General features: G+C 41.1%; 1 protein-coding gene across 4 annotated transcripts in view; it reads left to right on the forward strand.

The window, feature by feature from the left end:
• Nucleotides 1-12248, forward strand: part of plekhm1 (pleckstrin homology and RUN domain containing M1) — a 65794-nt gene that overhangs the window by 19259 nt on the left and 34287 nt on the right. For all 4 annotated transcript variants that reach the window (XM_033035428.1, XM_033035427.1, XM_033035429.1 and 1 more), the window contains exons 3-4: nucleotides 2006-2250; nucleotides 5193-5837. In XM_033035428.1, coding sequence (XP_032891319.1) covers nucleotides 2006-2250; nucleotides 5193-5837 — 890 coding nt within the window. The remainder of the gene's footprint in view (nucleotides 1-2005; nucleotides 2251-5192; nucleotides 5838-12248) is intronic.

The raw sequence follows: 12248 nt of genomic DNA on the forward strand, positions 1-12248 counted from the left end.
GACATTTAACATTACGGGTCAGTTCCTTAGTTCTGGAAACTACTGCTTGCCTTTTTTTTTCCCCCAATGAGCCAATGAAATTCACCGGTCAGCACCGGCTCCAACCGACGAGAACCTCAGAGAACTTCAGAGAACCTTCGACCTCCTGGCAACCCACGAGGACCTTGTGACCCACCTACGGCTTGAGAATTCTTGCTAATCTCCATGGCGACTTCTTGCTAGTCCCCGCTAATTTTTCAACATGTTGAAAAATTCTCGGCGACCATAATGAGACCGCGACTAGTTCCCAAAATGTGGGAACACTTCACGACCATGAAGGTGACTCCCCGGCAACCACTTGCGAACATGTGGCGACTGCAACGTCTCCTACAGTCGCCTAAAAAGTCTCCTAAGTGGGACAGGCCCATTAATAAAATCCATATGCACGACATCCATATTGCCTTCATCAAGCTCCTTTGACTCCTCCGCAAAATACTCGATCAAGTTACTAAGACATAATCTGCTGCTTAGGAAGCCGTACTGGCTATTCCAATTTAAATCATTCTTTTCCAAATGGGAATAAATCCTATCTTGAAGAATTTTCCTTCCACTGATGTGAGGCAGACAGGCCTATAGTTTCCTGGATTCTCTCTACTTCTTAAACAAAGGAACAACATTGGCCACTCTCCAGTTCTCCGGGACCTTGCCTGTGGCTAGAGAATGTTATGATGATAATAGCTTGGTAAAATTCCCACGATTGTGCAGCATTTCTGTTACAGTTCCACCATAGTAGTCGGAGTTATAAAGCATGGAAATGGGTCTTTTGGCCCAATCCATCGGTGTTGACCTAGCTACCTTTCTGAGCTAGTCTCATTTGTCTGGTATTTGTCCATCCAAAGCTTTTCTATCTGAACCTGGGCAAATGTGTGTTTGTGACCACTTCTGCCACTATCTGAAAAACAAATCTCCTCTACCATGCTTTGACTCAATCCACTGAACCAATTTTGTATCCAATTAGCTAATTCACCCAGGATCCCATGTTTTCTCACCTACTGGATCAGTCTCTCTTGCAGGACCTTGTCAAAGGCCTGCATTGGTAATGTCTACCATCATGCCCTTGACAATCCTTCTGGTCACCTTTAGATTAAAAAAAACATGATGTTGTAATACAAGTTCCCACCCACAAAGCCACGCTGACTATTCTGAATCATATCTTGTCTTTATGTGATTAAGAGTTTATCCTGCCGCTCACATTTTGATCTGGTAACTTTTCCTCCGCAGATGCTAGGCTCACTGGCCTGTCCTTGTTGCTCTCTTTAAAGCAGAAAGGCACACCAGTAGCCACCATTCGGTCTAAGGAAGATACAAAAAGGCCTGCCAGGACCCAGCAATTACTTCCTTGGCTTCCCACAACACCCTACCATTGGTCAGGCCTCAGGGAATTATCCACTTCGAGACTGCCAATACCACCTCTTTCATGATATCGATAGGTTGCAGCAGGATTTTATTCTTCTCCCCGAATTTCCTTCAATAACTTTCTCCATGGTAAATGCAGACGAGAAGTATTCATTTAAGAGCTTGCCATCTTCCATGGCTCCCCACTGAAAACTGCACTAATCCTTAAGGGAACCTGTTCTCTCCTCAGTTACCATTTTGCTCTTAATACACTTATAGAATCTCTGAGGATTCTGCCAAGAATATCTCGTGTCTCCTTCTTGCCCTCCTGATTTCCTCCTTTAATGTACTTCTACAACCCTTGTACTCCTAAAGTGATTTGCTTGATTTGCGCTGCCTATATTTGAATTATTCCTCATAAGTCGTCTGCAGTTGTGTTTGGGAGGGGATGTGTAATTATTTTTTGAAAATAGTTTCACCATTTTGGGCATCATTTGTTTTTGGATGAGCTCTGAGTTAATTACCAATTGCTGATTATGATGTTAGATTCATGATCCTTCTTCTTTTGTTTGTGTATGATTATCTGAAATAGAAGTTTGTAAATTTAAAGTAAACAACTTTGTATTTTCAGCGGATAAAGCAAAAGCTGGCTCATTCCCTGAAGTGCTTGCAGAAGCGGTATGTAAATTCGGACAATGTTGTAACCAGCGATGACTGTGACGCAAATGTGCTGTGCTGTGTCATGGAGTCGATATTTGTACATGGATTGAAATCGAAGCACATTAAAACAAATGGAGGAAACCGAGGACGGAAAGGCAGTCAAGCTCCTCTTCCACAGCCTGTCTTTTGGACTCTGCTTAAAATGGTCACTCATCAGTAAGTTGGTGAAATTTTGTAGAATTAATTTATTTTCTAGAATGTGAATTTCATGTACGTTCATCCACTGTTTTGTTTAGTTTAGAGATAGTGTGGAGACAGACCCTTCGCCCACCGAGCCCACGCCGACCAACAATCTGCCGTACACTAATTTAGACTTTACTTTACAGATACAGCGTGGAAACGGGCCCTTCGGCCCTCCGAGTCCACACCGACCAGCCTGTACACTATCACTATCACAGCCTGTACACTATCACTAATCTACACACTAAGGACAATTTGCAATTTACAGAAGTAAATTAACCTACAAGTTTGCACGTCTTTGTATTGTGGGTTGAAACCGGAGTACCCGGAGAAAACCCACGTGGTCACAGGGCGAACGTACAAACAGTACTGACAGCATCCATGGTCAGGATCAAATCTGGGTCTCTGGCACTGTACGGTAGCAACTCTACCGTTGTGCCACCATGCTGCGCCAGTCGAGTCTACCCCGCTGTAATCTTTGACACACTTACTAATTAAAAACCTGTCAATCTCTGCATTAAAAATACCCCAAAATTTAGCGTCCACAGCATCTTCATTATTTTTACCCGCTCCCTCTTGTAAACAGAATGAGGAAGGGTCCTGACCTGAAACGTCACCTATCCTTTTTCTCCAGAGATGCTGCCTGACCCGCTGAGTTACTCCAGCACTTTGTGTTTATCTTTGGTATAAACCAGCATCTGTAGTTCTTTGCTTCTCATTACCATGAACTTTGTTTTGGGGCATAACTCATTCTAAACAAAATAATTTCTGTTGATTAATTATTTGTAACACAGGATAAAATTATTGTGTAACATCAAAAATGGTTTTGTTTCATGCAGTGCATTAACACTTAAATATTTAAAGATCAACCCAATGCTATAGATTCATTTTCTGGCAGAAAGGAGAGTCTAGCTAAATTTTTAAGAAGGAACTGCAGATGCTGGAAAATCAAAGGTAGACAAAAATGCTGGAGAAACTCAGCGGGTGAGACAGCATCTATGGAGCGAAGGAAATAGGCAACGTTTCGGGCCAAAACCCATCTTCAGACTGATGTGAGGGTGGGGGCGGGGGGGGGGGGGGGGGGGTGCGGGAAGAAGAAAGGAAGAGGTAGAGCCAGTGGGCTGAGGGAGAGCTGAGAAGGGGAGGAGAAAGTAAGGACTACCTGAAATTAGAGGTCATTGTGCATATCGCTGGGGTGCAAACTGACCAAGCGAAATATGAGGTGCTGCTCCTCCAATTTACGGTGGTCCTCACTCTGGCCACGGAGGAGGCCGAGGACAGAAGGGTCGGATTCGGAATGGGAGAGGGAGTTGAAGTGCTGAGTCACCGGGAGATCAGGTTGGTTATTGCGAACCGAGCGGAGGTGTTCGGCGAAGCGATCGCCAAGCCTACGCTTGGTCTCACCGATGTAGAGCAGCTGACATCTAGAGCAGCGGATGCAATAGATGAGGTTGGTGGAGGTGCAGGTGAACCTCTGCCGCACCTGGAAAGACTGCTTGGGTCCTTGTATGGAGTCAAGGGGGGAGGTAAAGCAACAAGTGTAGCATTTCGTGCCAGATTTCTTGCTTTTGGAGAATAACCTAGGCCTATTGATACATTGCATTTGTCTGGCTTTCGAGTAAGTTACTGTGATGGACTATCAATTTAAATAGTCTCTTAAGTTGAACTGCTGGATCTTCTTTAGTATTTCATTTTAGAGAAGTGCCCCATTTTTTTGCTTGGTTAATAAAATGTGTTAGATGTGCGATTTAATGGTTTCCTCTTTCAACTTGTTTGATGTGTTAATATGCCATCCACTAGCTTCATGGTTCATTTAATTTTATACATTAGATAACTGAAGCTAGTTAAATCAACCTTTTCAAAATTTTGTATCCATGGTTCCTAATTTTATCACAGAGAAGACAGCAGTAGCAAAGTGCTTTTCCTTGCATATTATTCATCAATGCAGAAATTAGGAATTAAATTTTGGTTTCAAAAGAGGAAGCATGGAGCTATACTTTTAAATTGGTGCTGCGGTTCACTTTAAACCCAAACACAAAGTCACTGATGCAGCACCTATGATGATTTTCTGTGCGATGTTGCACATTTGCCGTCAATTCACCCAACAAGATTACTGTAAGCAACATTGAGGATTCACTTGAATAAGGTCAAAAAGTATGATGTACCTGTAGTATTGTTCATTGTCTGTGGTCGTCAGTGGTACTGCTTGAGGTATAAAGATGACACCAATATTTACAAGGGTTGGGTTGGACTGGAAGTCAATATCCTTACATTCTCCCTTGCTTAACTCTGACCTAGCCATTAGTTTACATTTAATTCCAATGGTACTTCCACAAACCACTACCTTGGAGATGCATCCCATCCCAATCCTGATAGACGAGGTTGTCAACATGCAAATTCCATCACGAGAAGGAGGTAACGCAAATTTAGTCCAGAGACATGGTGAACAAAATCAGCAACCAGTTAACTCGTACAATTTTGCTCAGTCAGCTGTTAAAGTTAAATATATTTATAAAAGATGTAAATAGCTTCCTATTATCACCCCAGCTATCCTTCTCCATTTAAATGAATCAAGTTTCAAGGCTAAGTCTAAATCGATTCAACTACGTAATATAAAATTACTGGGGATTTGTTGAGTTTATGCTCCACTGGTAGAACCCATGAAGAGTTGATTATTGAAGTATAACCAACAAAAACTCCAAGAACATATAAGGAAGTTTGAGACTTCTTGAGTTGTTAACACATGCACAAGAGTCCTGAGTTTCCTGACATTTTACAGGGAATTACCAATTTTACCCTGGAAAATCTGAGCCCTTGTTATTTAGCATTGTAATATTAGGATGTTTTTGTCCTCAAACTCAAAAGTTTGTTTGAAATTATATTTAACACACCAATTCTTTTTGTAAACATTTTTTCAGTGATGTTGTGACAGATCTGGAGAAATTGAACTTTATTAACACTGATGTGGGCCGATGTCGGGCATGGGTAAGACTTGCACTTAATGATGGCCTGATGGAGTGTTACTTATTGTCCCTACTTCGTGAAAAGGACAGTCTATATGACTTCTACCATCCCGTGGCTTTGCTTCTTGATACAGAAGACAGTGAGGTTCTACTGAGCTATCTGCAAGGCCTGTCATCTCTTTCATTTACATTGTCTTACAAATCAGCTGTTCTAAATGAATGGACTACCACTCCCCTCGTGTTGGCTGGCTTATACTCGGGACAAGAACTGGCAGAAACGTCATCGCCAAACTTATCCGAAGGAAGGAGGAAAGGTTCTTGGGATTCAGCTTCTCAGTCCTCTGGTTCTGATATCATTGAGGTGATTCATACCAGTTCTACAGCTCTGCAGAACAGTCAATTGGGTAAACTAAAGGCTGCATCCTCTACGTTGAGCTTGGAAACAACTGGATCATCCCAACTCTCATCCAGCTTGAGCTCTGACAGCCTCCTTCAGTCAAACGGAATGAAGAGTCCTGACCAAACGACGGAGGAATTGTGGTCGTGTGAGACCGACAAAGGCATTGCCAGTGCCGAAAGCTCCAGCCAATCTCTGCAAGTGTAAGTGTCACTTTTCTCCTTGTATCACAGTGTTGTCATTTACACCATTTCATTTTCTCTTATATAATGAGTTTGAATGTCAGTCAAGAATACGACAGGTGCTGGAAGTCCAAAACAAAAACAGGAAATGCTGGAAATACTCCACGGGTCAGGTGCAGTTGTGAGAGGAAAAACAAAATGAACGTTTCAGGAAAGAGATCGTTCCAGCATTGAATTGTCCAGTAAATGATGGGACGACAGATGGCACAATGGGCTAAGTGTTCGGCTGGCGACCGGAAGGTGGCCAGGTTCGAATCCCGCTTGGAGTGCATACTGTCGTTGTGTCCTTGGGCAAGACACTTCACCCACCTTTGCCTGTGTGTGAATGTGTGTGAATGTGTGTGAGTGATTGGTGGTGGTTGGAGGGGCCGTAGGCGCAGAATGGCAGCCACGCTTCCGTCAGTCTCTACGGCAATAGAAAATAAAGAGTATGCAGTTGGGATTTTTTTGGACTTAAAAAAAGCATTTGACACCGTAGACCACGAGTTATTAATAAAGAAACTACAAAGATATGGTATTAGAGGCATCGCACTATCATGGCTATCCAGCTACCTACAGAACCGGGAACAATATGTCGAAATACAAAACCATAAATCGCAATTACTGCAGGTTACGTGTGGGGTGCCCCAGGACTCAGTGTTAGGGCCATTATTATTCATTTTGTATATCAATAATATATGTGAAGTGTCAAAAACTCTTGAAACTATTCTCTTTGCTGATGATACTAACTTACTCTGCTGTGGAGACAACTTGGAACAGCTCCTGGATAGTATGGAAAAGGAATTGAGCAGGATGAAGATCTGGTTTGACGAAAATAAACTCACATTGAATTTAAGTAAAACAAAATTCATAATATTTGGAAATCGATCAACCAACACAGAGAAAAAGCTCATGATAAATGGCACAGAAATAGAAAGAGTATCTGAAATAAAATTTCTTGGAGTATTAATTGACAACAAATTAACTTGGAAACCTCACATAAATTATATTAAAGCCAAAATATCCATTGCAATACTGAATAAAGCCAGAGACCTACTAAATCAAGCGTCCCTGTATATGTTGTACTGCTCCCTCATACTCCCATACATGATCTACTGTGTGGAGGTATGGGGGAACGCATACAAAACAAATACACATCCAATCTTCATCCTCCAAAAAAGAGCAATACGAATTATGCATAAAACCACCTACAGACAATCAACAAAATCATTATTTATCAGACTAAAAACATTAAAATTTCAAGATCTGACAGATTATAAAATTATCCAAATTATGTTCAAAGCAGCTAATCAGCAATTGCCTTGTAATATCCAGGGGTTGTTCCAACGGAGAGAAAGCAAACACAACCTGAGAGGAACCTATATATTCGAAAAACCGGCAATAAGAACTAATGCAAAACTCCATTGTGTTACAGCAAAGGGTGTTAGTCTCTGGAATAACTGCCATGATGAGCTGAAAAAATGTAAGACTCTATTCAAACTAAAAACACTCTTCAGAAACAAAAGATTGAATGGTTATGAGCTGGACCAGTGATTTTCTTTTCTGTTTGGTTATTTCTTGTTTGTGGACTGTTCAACAGATTTTGGTCCATTTGTTCCCATTATTTTGTTTTTCCATGAAAATGAATAGAAAATAAGAGGGGGTAGGACCAGAAAAGTTTTCAAACTTCTTCTTACCCCTTTTGAACATGAACGATATTATTTGTATTATTTGAGTTACTTATTTGTTTGTTTTCCTTTGTGTATTTTCTTTTTTTATTGCTTACAAGTTTATTTGTGTTTGTATTTTTTTAACATGTTCAATAAATTAATAAAGAGAAAGAGAAGAGAGGAATGGTTATTGGAGTTTAATGCAGATGTGCAAGGTGTTGTATTTTGAGAAGTTAAAGCAGGGCTGACTTTCGCAGTGAATGGCAGGACACTGGAGAGTGTGGTAGAGGAGAGGGATCCAGGATTGCAGGAACATGACTTCTTGACAGTGGCGTCAAGGTACTATAGGTTGGTCAAGAAAGCTTTCAGCACATTTGCCTTCATCAGTCAGGAAATTTAATGTAGAAGTTGGGATGTCATGCTAAAGTTGTACAATACATTGGTGAGGCTGCATTTGGAGTATTGTGTTCAGTTTTGGTCACCCTGCTATAAGAAGCATGTTGTTAAGCTAGAAAAAGTGTGGAGAAGATTAACAAGAATGTTGCCAGGACTTGAGGTCAGACCAGGGAGGTTGGTCGGACCAAGACTATTCCTTGGAGTGCAAGAAGCAGAGGGGTGAACTTATAACGATGTATAAAATCATGAGGGGAATAGATCAGGTCAATGCACTTTTTTTACCCAGTAGGAGGATCAAGAACAAGATGATAGGTGTAAGGTGAGAGGGGGAAGACTTAATAGGAACTTGAGGGGCAACCTTTTCATACGAAAGGTGGTGGGATATATGGAATGAGCTGCCAGAGGAAGAAGCTGAAGCAAGTGCCATAATAACATTTAAAAGACATTTGGACAGGTTCATTGGTAGGAAAGGTTTAGAGGATACTAGACCAAGTGCAGACCCGTTGGGTCTGTTCCCCAAACGTGCAGTTGAGGGGGGGGGGGGGCATTGGGTGTCACACACATTAACCACCCCCACACCAGCCATTATGGTCGCTGGCCAGCAGGAGGCGACAAAATGAGGGGGGGGGGGGGGAGAAGGATTTTATTTAAAATGTGTACATAAAGACGACAAAATTTAATGTGGAGTGGATACTTGGAATGAAAAGTGAAATCTCTACCGAAATGGAAAAAATCTCGGCGTTTCTGGGTCTGGTTTTGGCGTAGCAACGAATCAAAGGCTGGCACCCACAAGTCAGGCAGAAACACACACAGCCAGTCAGCCAGCCACAGAGTTTTAAAGATAGACAGACAGACAGACAGACAGACAGACAGACAGACAGACAGACAGACAAAATGCAGGCAGGTGGGACTAGTGTAGATGGGTCATTATGGTCCGCATAGGCAAGTTGGGTTGAAGGGCCTGTATTTGTCTTGTATGACTCTACCTTTTAAAATAGTAAATTTGTGTCTTTATGAAATTCATTTATGGCAGTTAGGTTTATTGTGCCCCGTATGGGTTTGGTTTTGGAGCTATGACAGTTGATCTTGGGTCGTGGCTATGTTAACAATTCAAAAGACATCCAATTCAGGTCTTTCATCAGTATATTTCCCATAAGGATGTAAAAATAGAAGCCAAAGTAGACCATAACATCCCATCAGATATGCTCCACCATTCAGTTGTTTAATTCTGTCTTGCCGACTTGGCTTTCAAGTTCCCCATATTCTCTGATTCCCTTGCTGTCTAAAAATCAATCAATCTTAGTCTTAATGATGTTTAACAAATGAGCAATGAGTATTTGAAACTGGATATAGAATACAAAGATTTTCAGCCCTCAACGTAAAGACATTTCCGTTTATCTCATATAGATAGACATAAAAAGCTGGAGTAACTCAGCGGGTCAGGCAGCATCTCTGGAGAGAATGAATGGGTGTGGTTTCGAAACTTTTCTTCAGATTAGTTAGGGAAAATGGAAACGAGAGATATAGACGATGATGTTGAGAGAGATAGAACAATGAATGAAAGATATGCAAAAAAAGTAACGATGATTAACGACAACAGGCCATTGTTAGCTGTTGTGTAAAAACGTGAAGCTGGTAAGACTTGGGTGGGGGAGAGATAGAGAGAGATGGAATGCTGAGGTTACTTAAAGTTAGAGAAATCAATATTAATACCACTGGGCTGTAAGCTGCCCAAGCGAAATGTGAGATGCTGTTCCTCCAATTTGCGTTTTGCCTCATGGGCCTGTCCAACTGCAGGAGACTGCGGTCGCCACATGGTCGCCATATGTTCGCGGGTGGTTGCCGGGTAGTCGCCTTCATGGTCGGGATGAGTTCCCGCATTCTGGGTCACCGGGAATTTTTCAACATGTTGAAACATTAGCGGCGACCAGAATGACGCCGCCATGGAGAGTAGCGAGAATTCTTGTGCCGTAGGTTGGTCGCCAGGAGGTTCTAGTGGGTTGCCAGGAGGTTGAAGTTTCTCGTAGTTTGTAGCCGGTGCTGACCGGTGAATTTCATTGGCTCATTGGGGAAAAAATATATAAACAGTAGTTTTCAGAACCAAGGATAACCAACTGGTAATGTTAAGGTGACGAACTTCACAGCCGTATATCTCTGGCTTCTTAAAAGTTGTCTCCACTCCTTCTTCCCCCCTCTCCCCCACTCTTTTAAAAGACTTATGGGACCCTTCCCATACACTGTGCTTTTACCGTCTTAATTACAGCGCCAACCTTCCTGTGTGTCTGATTCACATTGGCTTTGCACCGTGTGAATTTCACTCAGACAACGCTCCCTCGCTTGCCCTGTCCCCTGCCTGCATAAGGCGCTGGTGAAACCCAGTTTTTCAGGCGACTTGACAGTGGCCGGCAGTCGCCTGAAAAATCGCCTAAGTGGGACAGGCCCATCACTGTGCCAAATGGAGTAGACCTTGGACAGTAATGTCAGTGTGAGAATGGGAATGACAATTAAAGTGTTTAGCACTTTAATTGTTGGCTCAGGCGGACTGAGCGAATGTGTTCAGCGAAACGATCGCCCAGTCTACGTTTGGTCTCGCTCCTTTTATCTCACTTCTGATTCCTTATCCTGACATCATGCTCCACTGCTCTAGATTTTGTAAGCAGAGGAGCTGCTCAGTATTTACCCTGCTTGTGTCTCTTACAACCTTGTATGTAATAATTTCCTACCTTTTTATTTAAATAGAAAATGTTGTAAAACCTAAAGCTAGAATGTATGATTTTTTTAGATCTCTCAAGATTTCTGAATAAATAGAAATATGTTTTATAGCAATGTTTAGATTTTATTAAAATTTTGAGATTTTAAAAATCAAGTCTGCAATTTATCCCATCAGATAAGGCATAAAATGAAGTTTAATTTGACACCTAATTCATTTTCATATCTTCAGTATTAAAAAGGTTATGGCCATTTTCATTCTCGGAAATTAGCATCTTGTTCCCTATTGCTTTTGCATTGACTGAACACAAAAGCTGTGATCGAGGACAATCAAAAGCCTATAACCAAAGATCCTCTATAATCTTTGCCTATAACGTACTTAAAAATTAAGAGAACTGAATGAAATGTTCAGTTATTATAGATTGAAGCATTCTGAAACAAATATAAAACATCTTACTTGGATGACCTGAAATTAAAGCATATAACTAGTTCATTACCTAATTGTAGTTAATTACAAAATTGACCGTTGTGACGGAAATAGTAATAAACACCCAGACTGCCTTGAAAATTCAAAAATGTGATATTCTCAAGATCAGAACGTTAATATTATTGTATTATATGCTGTACGTCCGTAACAGATAGGTAAATAAATTACAATTTCTAGCAATAGACCAAGTCTTTATGGAGAAGATCAGTTGCTAGCTGGTACATTGGCATATCATAATCAGTAGCATCATCATACTCCTCAGATTGTAACTAATAAGCAACTCTGTACACCTTGTTTTTCCTCAACTTTTCAATTTTGGCATTGTAAACTACAAGTTTTTGCTCTTCAAACCACGCATGACATGCCTTTCTGCCCACTACTTTCCCATTAAAAATGTCCTGTCGATTCCATTTCCTAAGAAAATTATATATTTTTAAAATAGCCTAAGTACCCAAATAACAAACTAATCCCATTCACATAAGAATTCACAATATTTAAATCTCACTGTCATGAATTTACATGCCAGATGGAAGGAATTTAATGTTTAATTCCCATAAATTAATCTATAAACATCCACGCAATATAATCAAAATTATTTTTTTTTTGCACAATACACGGGACTAAAACTGATATTTAGTATAATGTCTTTAGATGCTCTTATGACATGATTGTCTAAAACAAAGAGCATTTAAATCATCTTGCGGGTGGGTTTTTCTGGAACGCGATCGATTGGAACGTTGCATTTGCGGTGAATTTGAACTCCATATAGGCAGGAAAAACACTGCTGGTTCGTATGGGGCCCAAATCACATTTTCGCAGCGTAAAATTAGATTAAAGCCATCCCAAGAAGCAAGCTTATATGTAAAATAAACGACTTACCCTTTGTTTTGTCCCATCCTTCACGTTGTAGGCCTTGAGGGAGTTATTTTTATTTTTTTTAATCAAATTATTAAATTGTCTCGCGAATTTAAAAAAAAATCGGGAACGGAAGTCGGATTGATTATTCTTCGGCAGCTAGCAGCTAGCAGCCCGAGGAAGTCCGCCTCTGACAGGCAGGAGAAAACGGCATTTAACAGATAGGTAAATAAATTACAATCCCCCCCCCCCCCCCCCCCCTCAAAGGCGCCAAAG

The sequence above is a fragment of the Amblyraja radiata genome, chromosome 16 (assembly GCF_010909765.2).
Source record: "Amblyraja radiata isolate CabotCenter1 chromosome 16, sAmbRad1.1.pri, whole genome shotgun sequence".
NCBI classification, from domain to species: Eukaryota; Metazoa; Chordata; class Chondrichthyes; order Rajiformes; family Rajidae; genus Amblyraja; species Amblyraja radiata.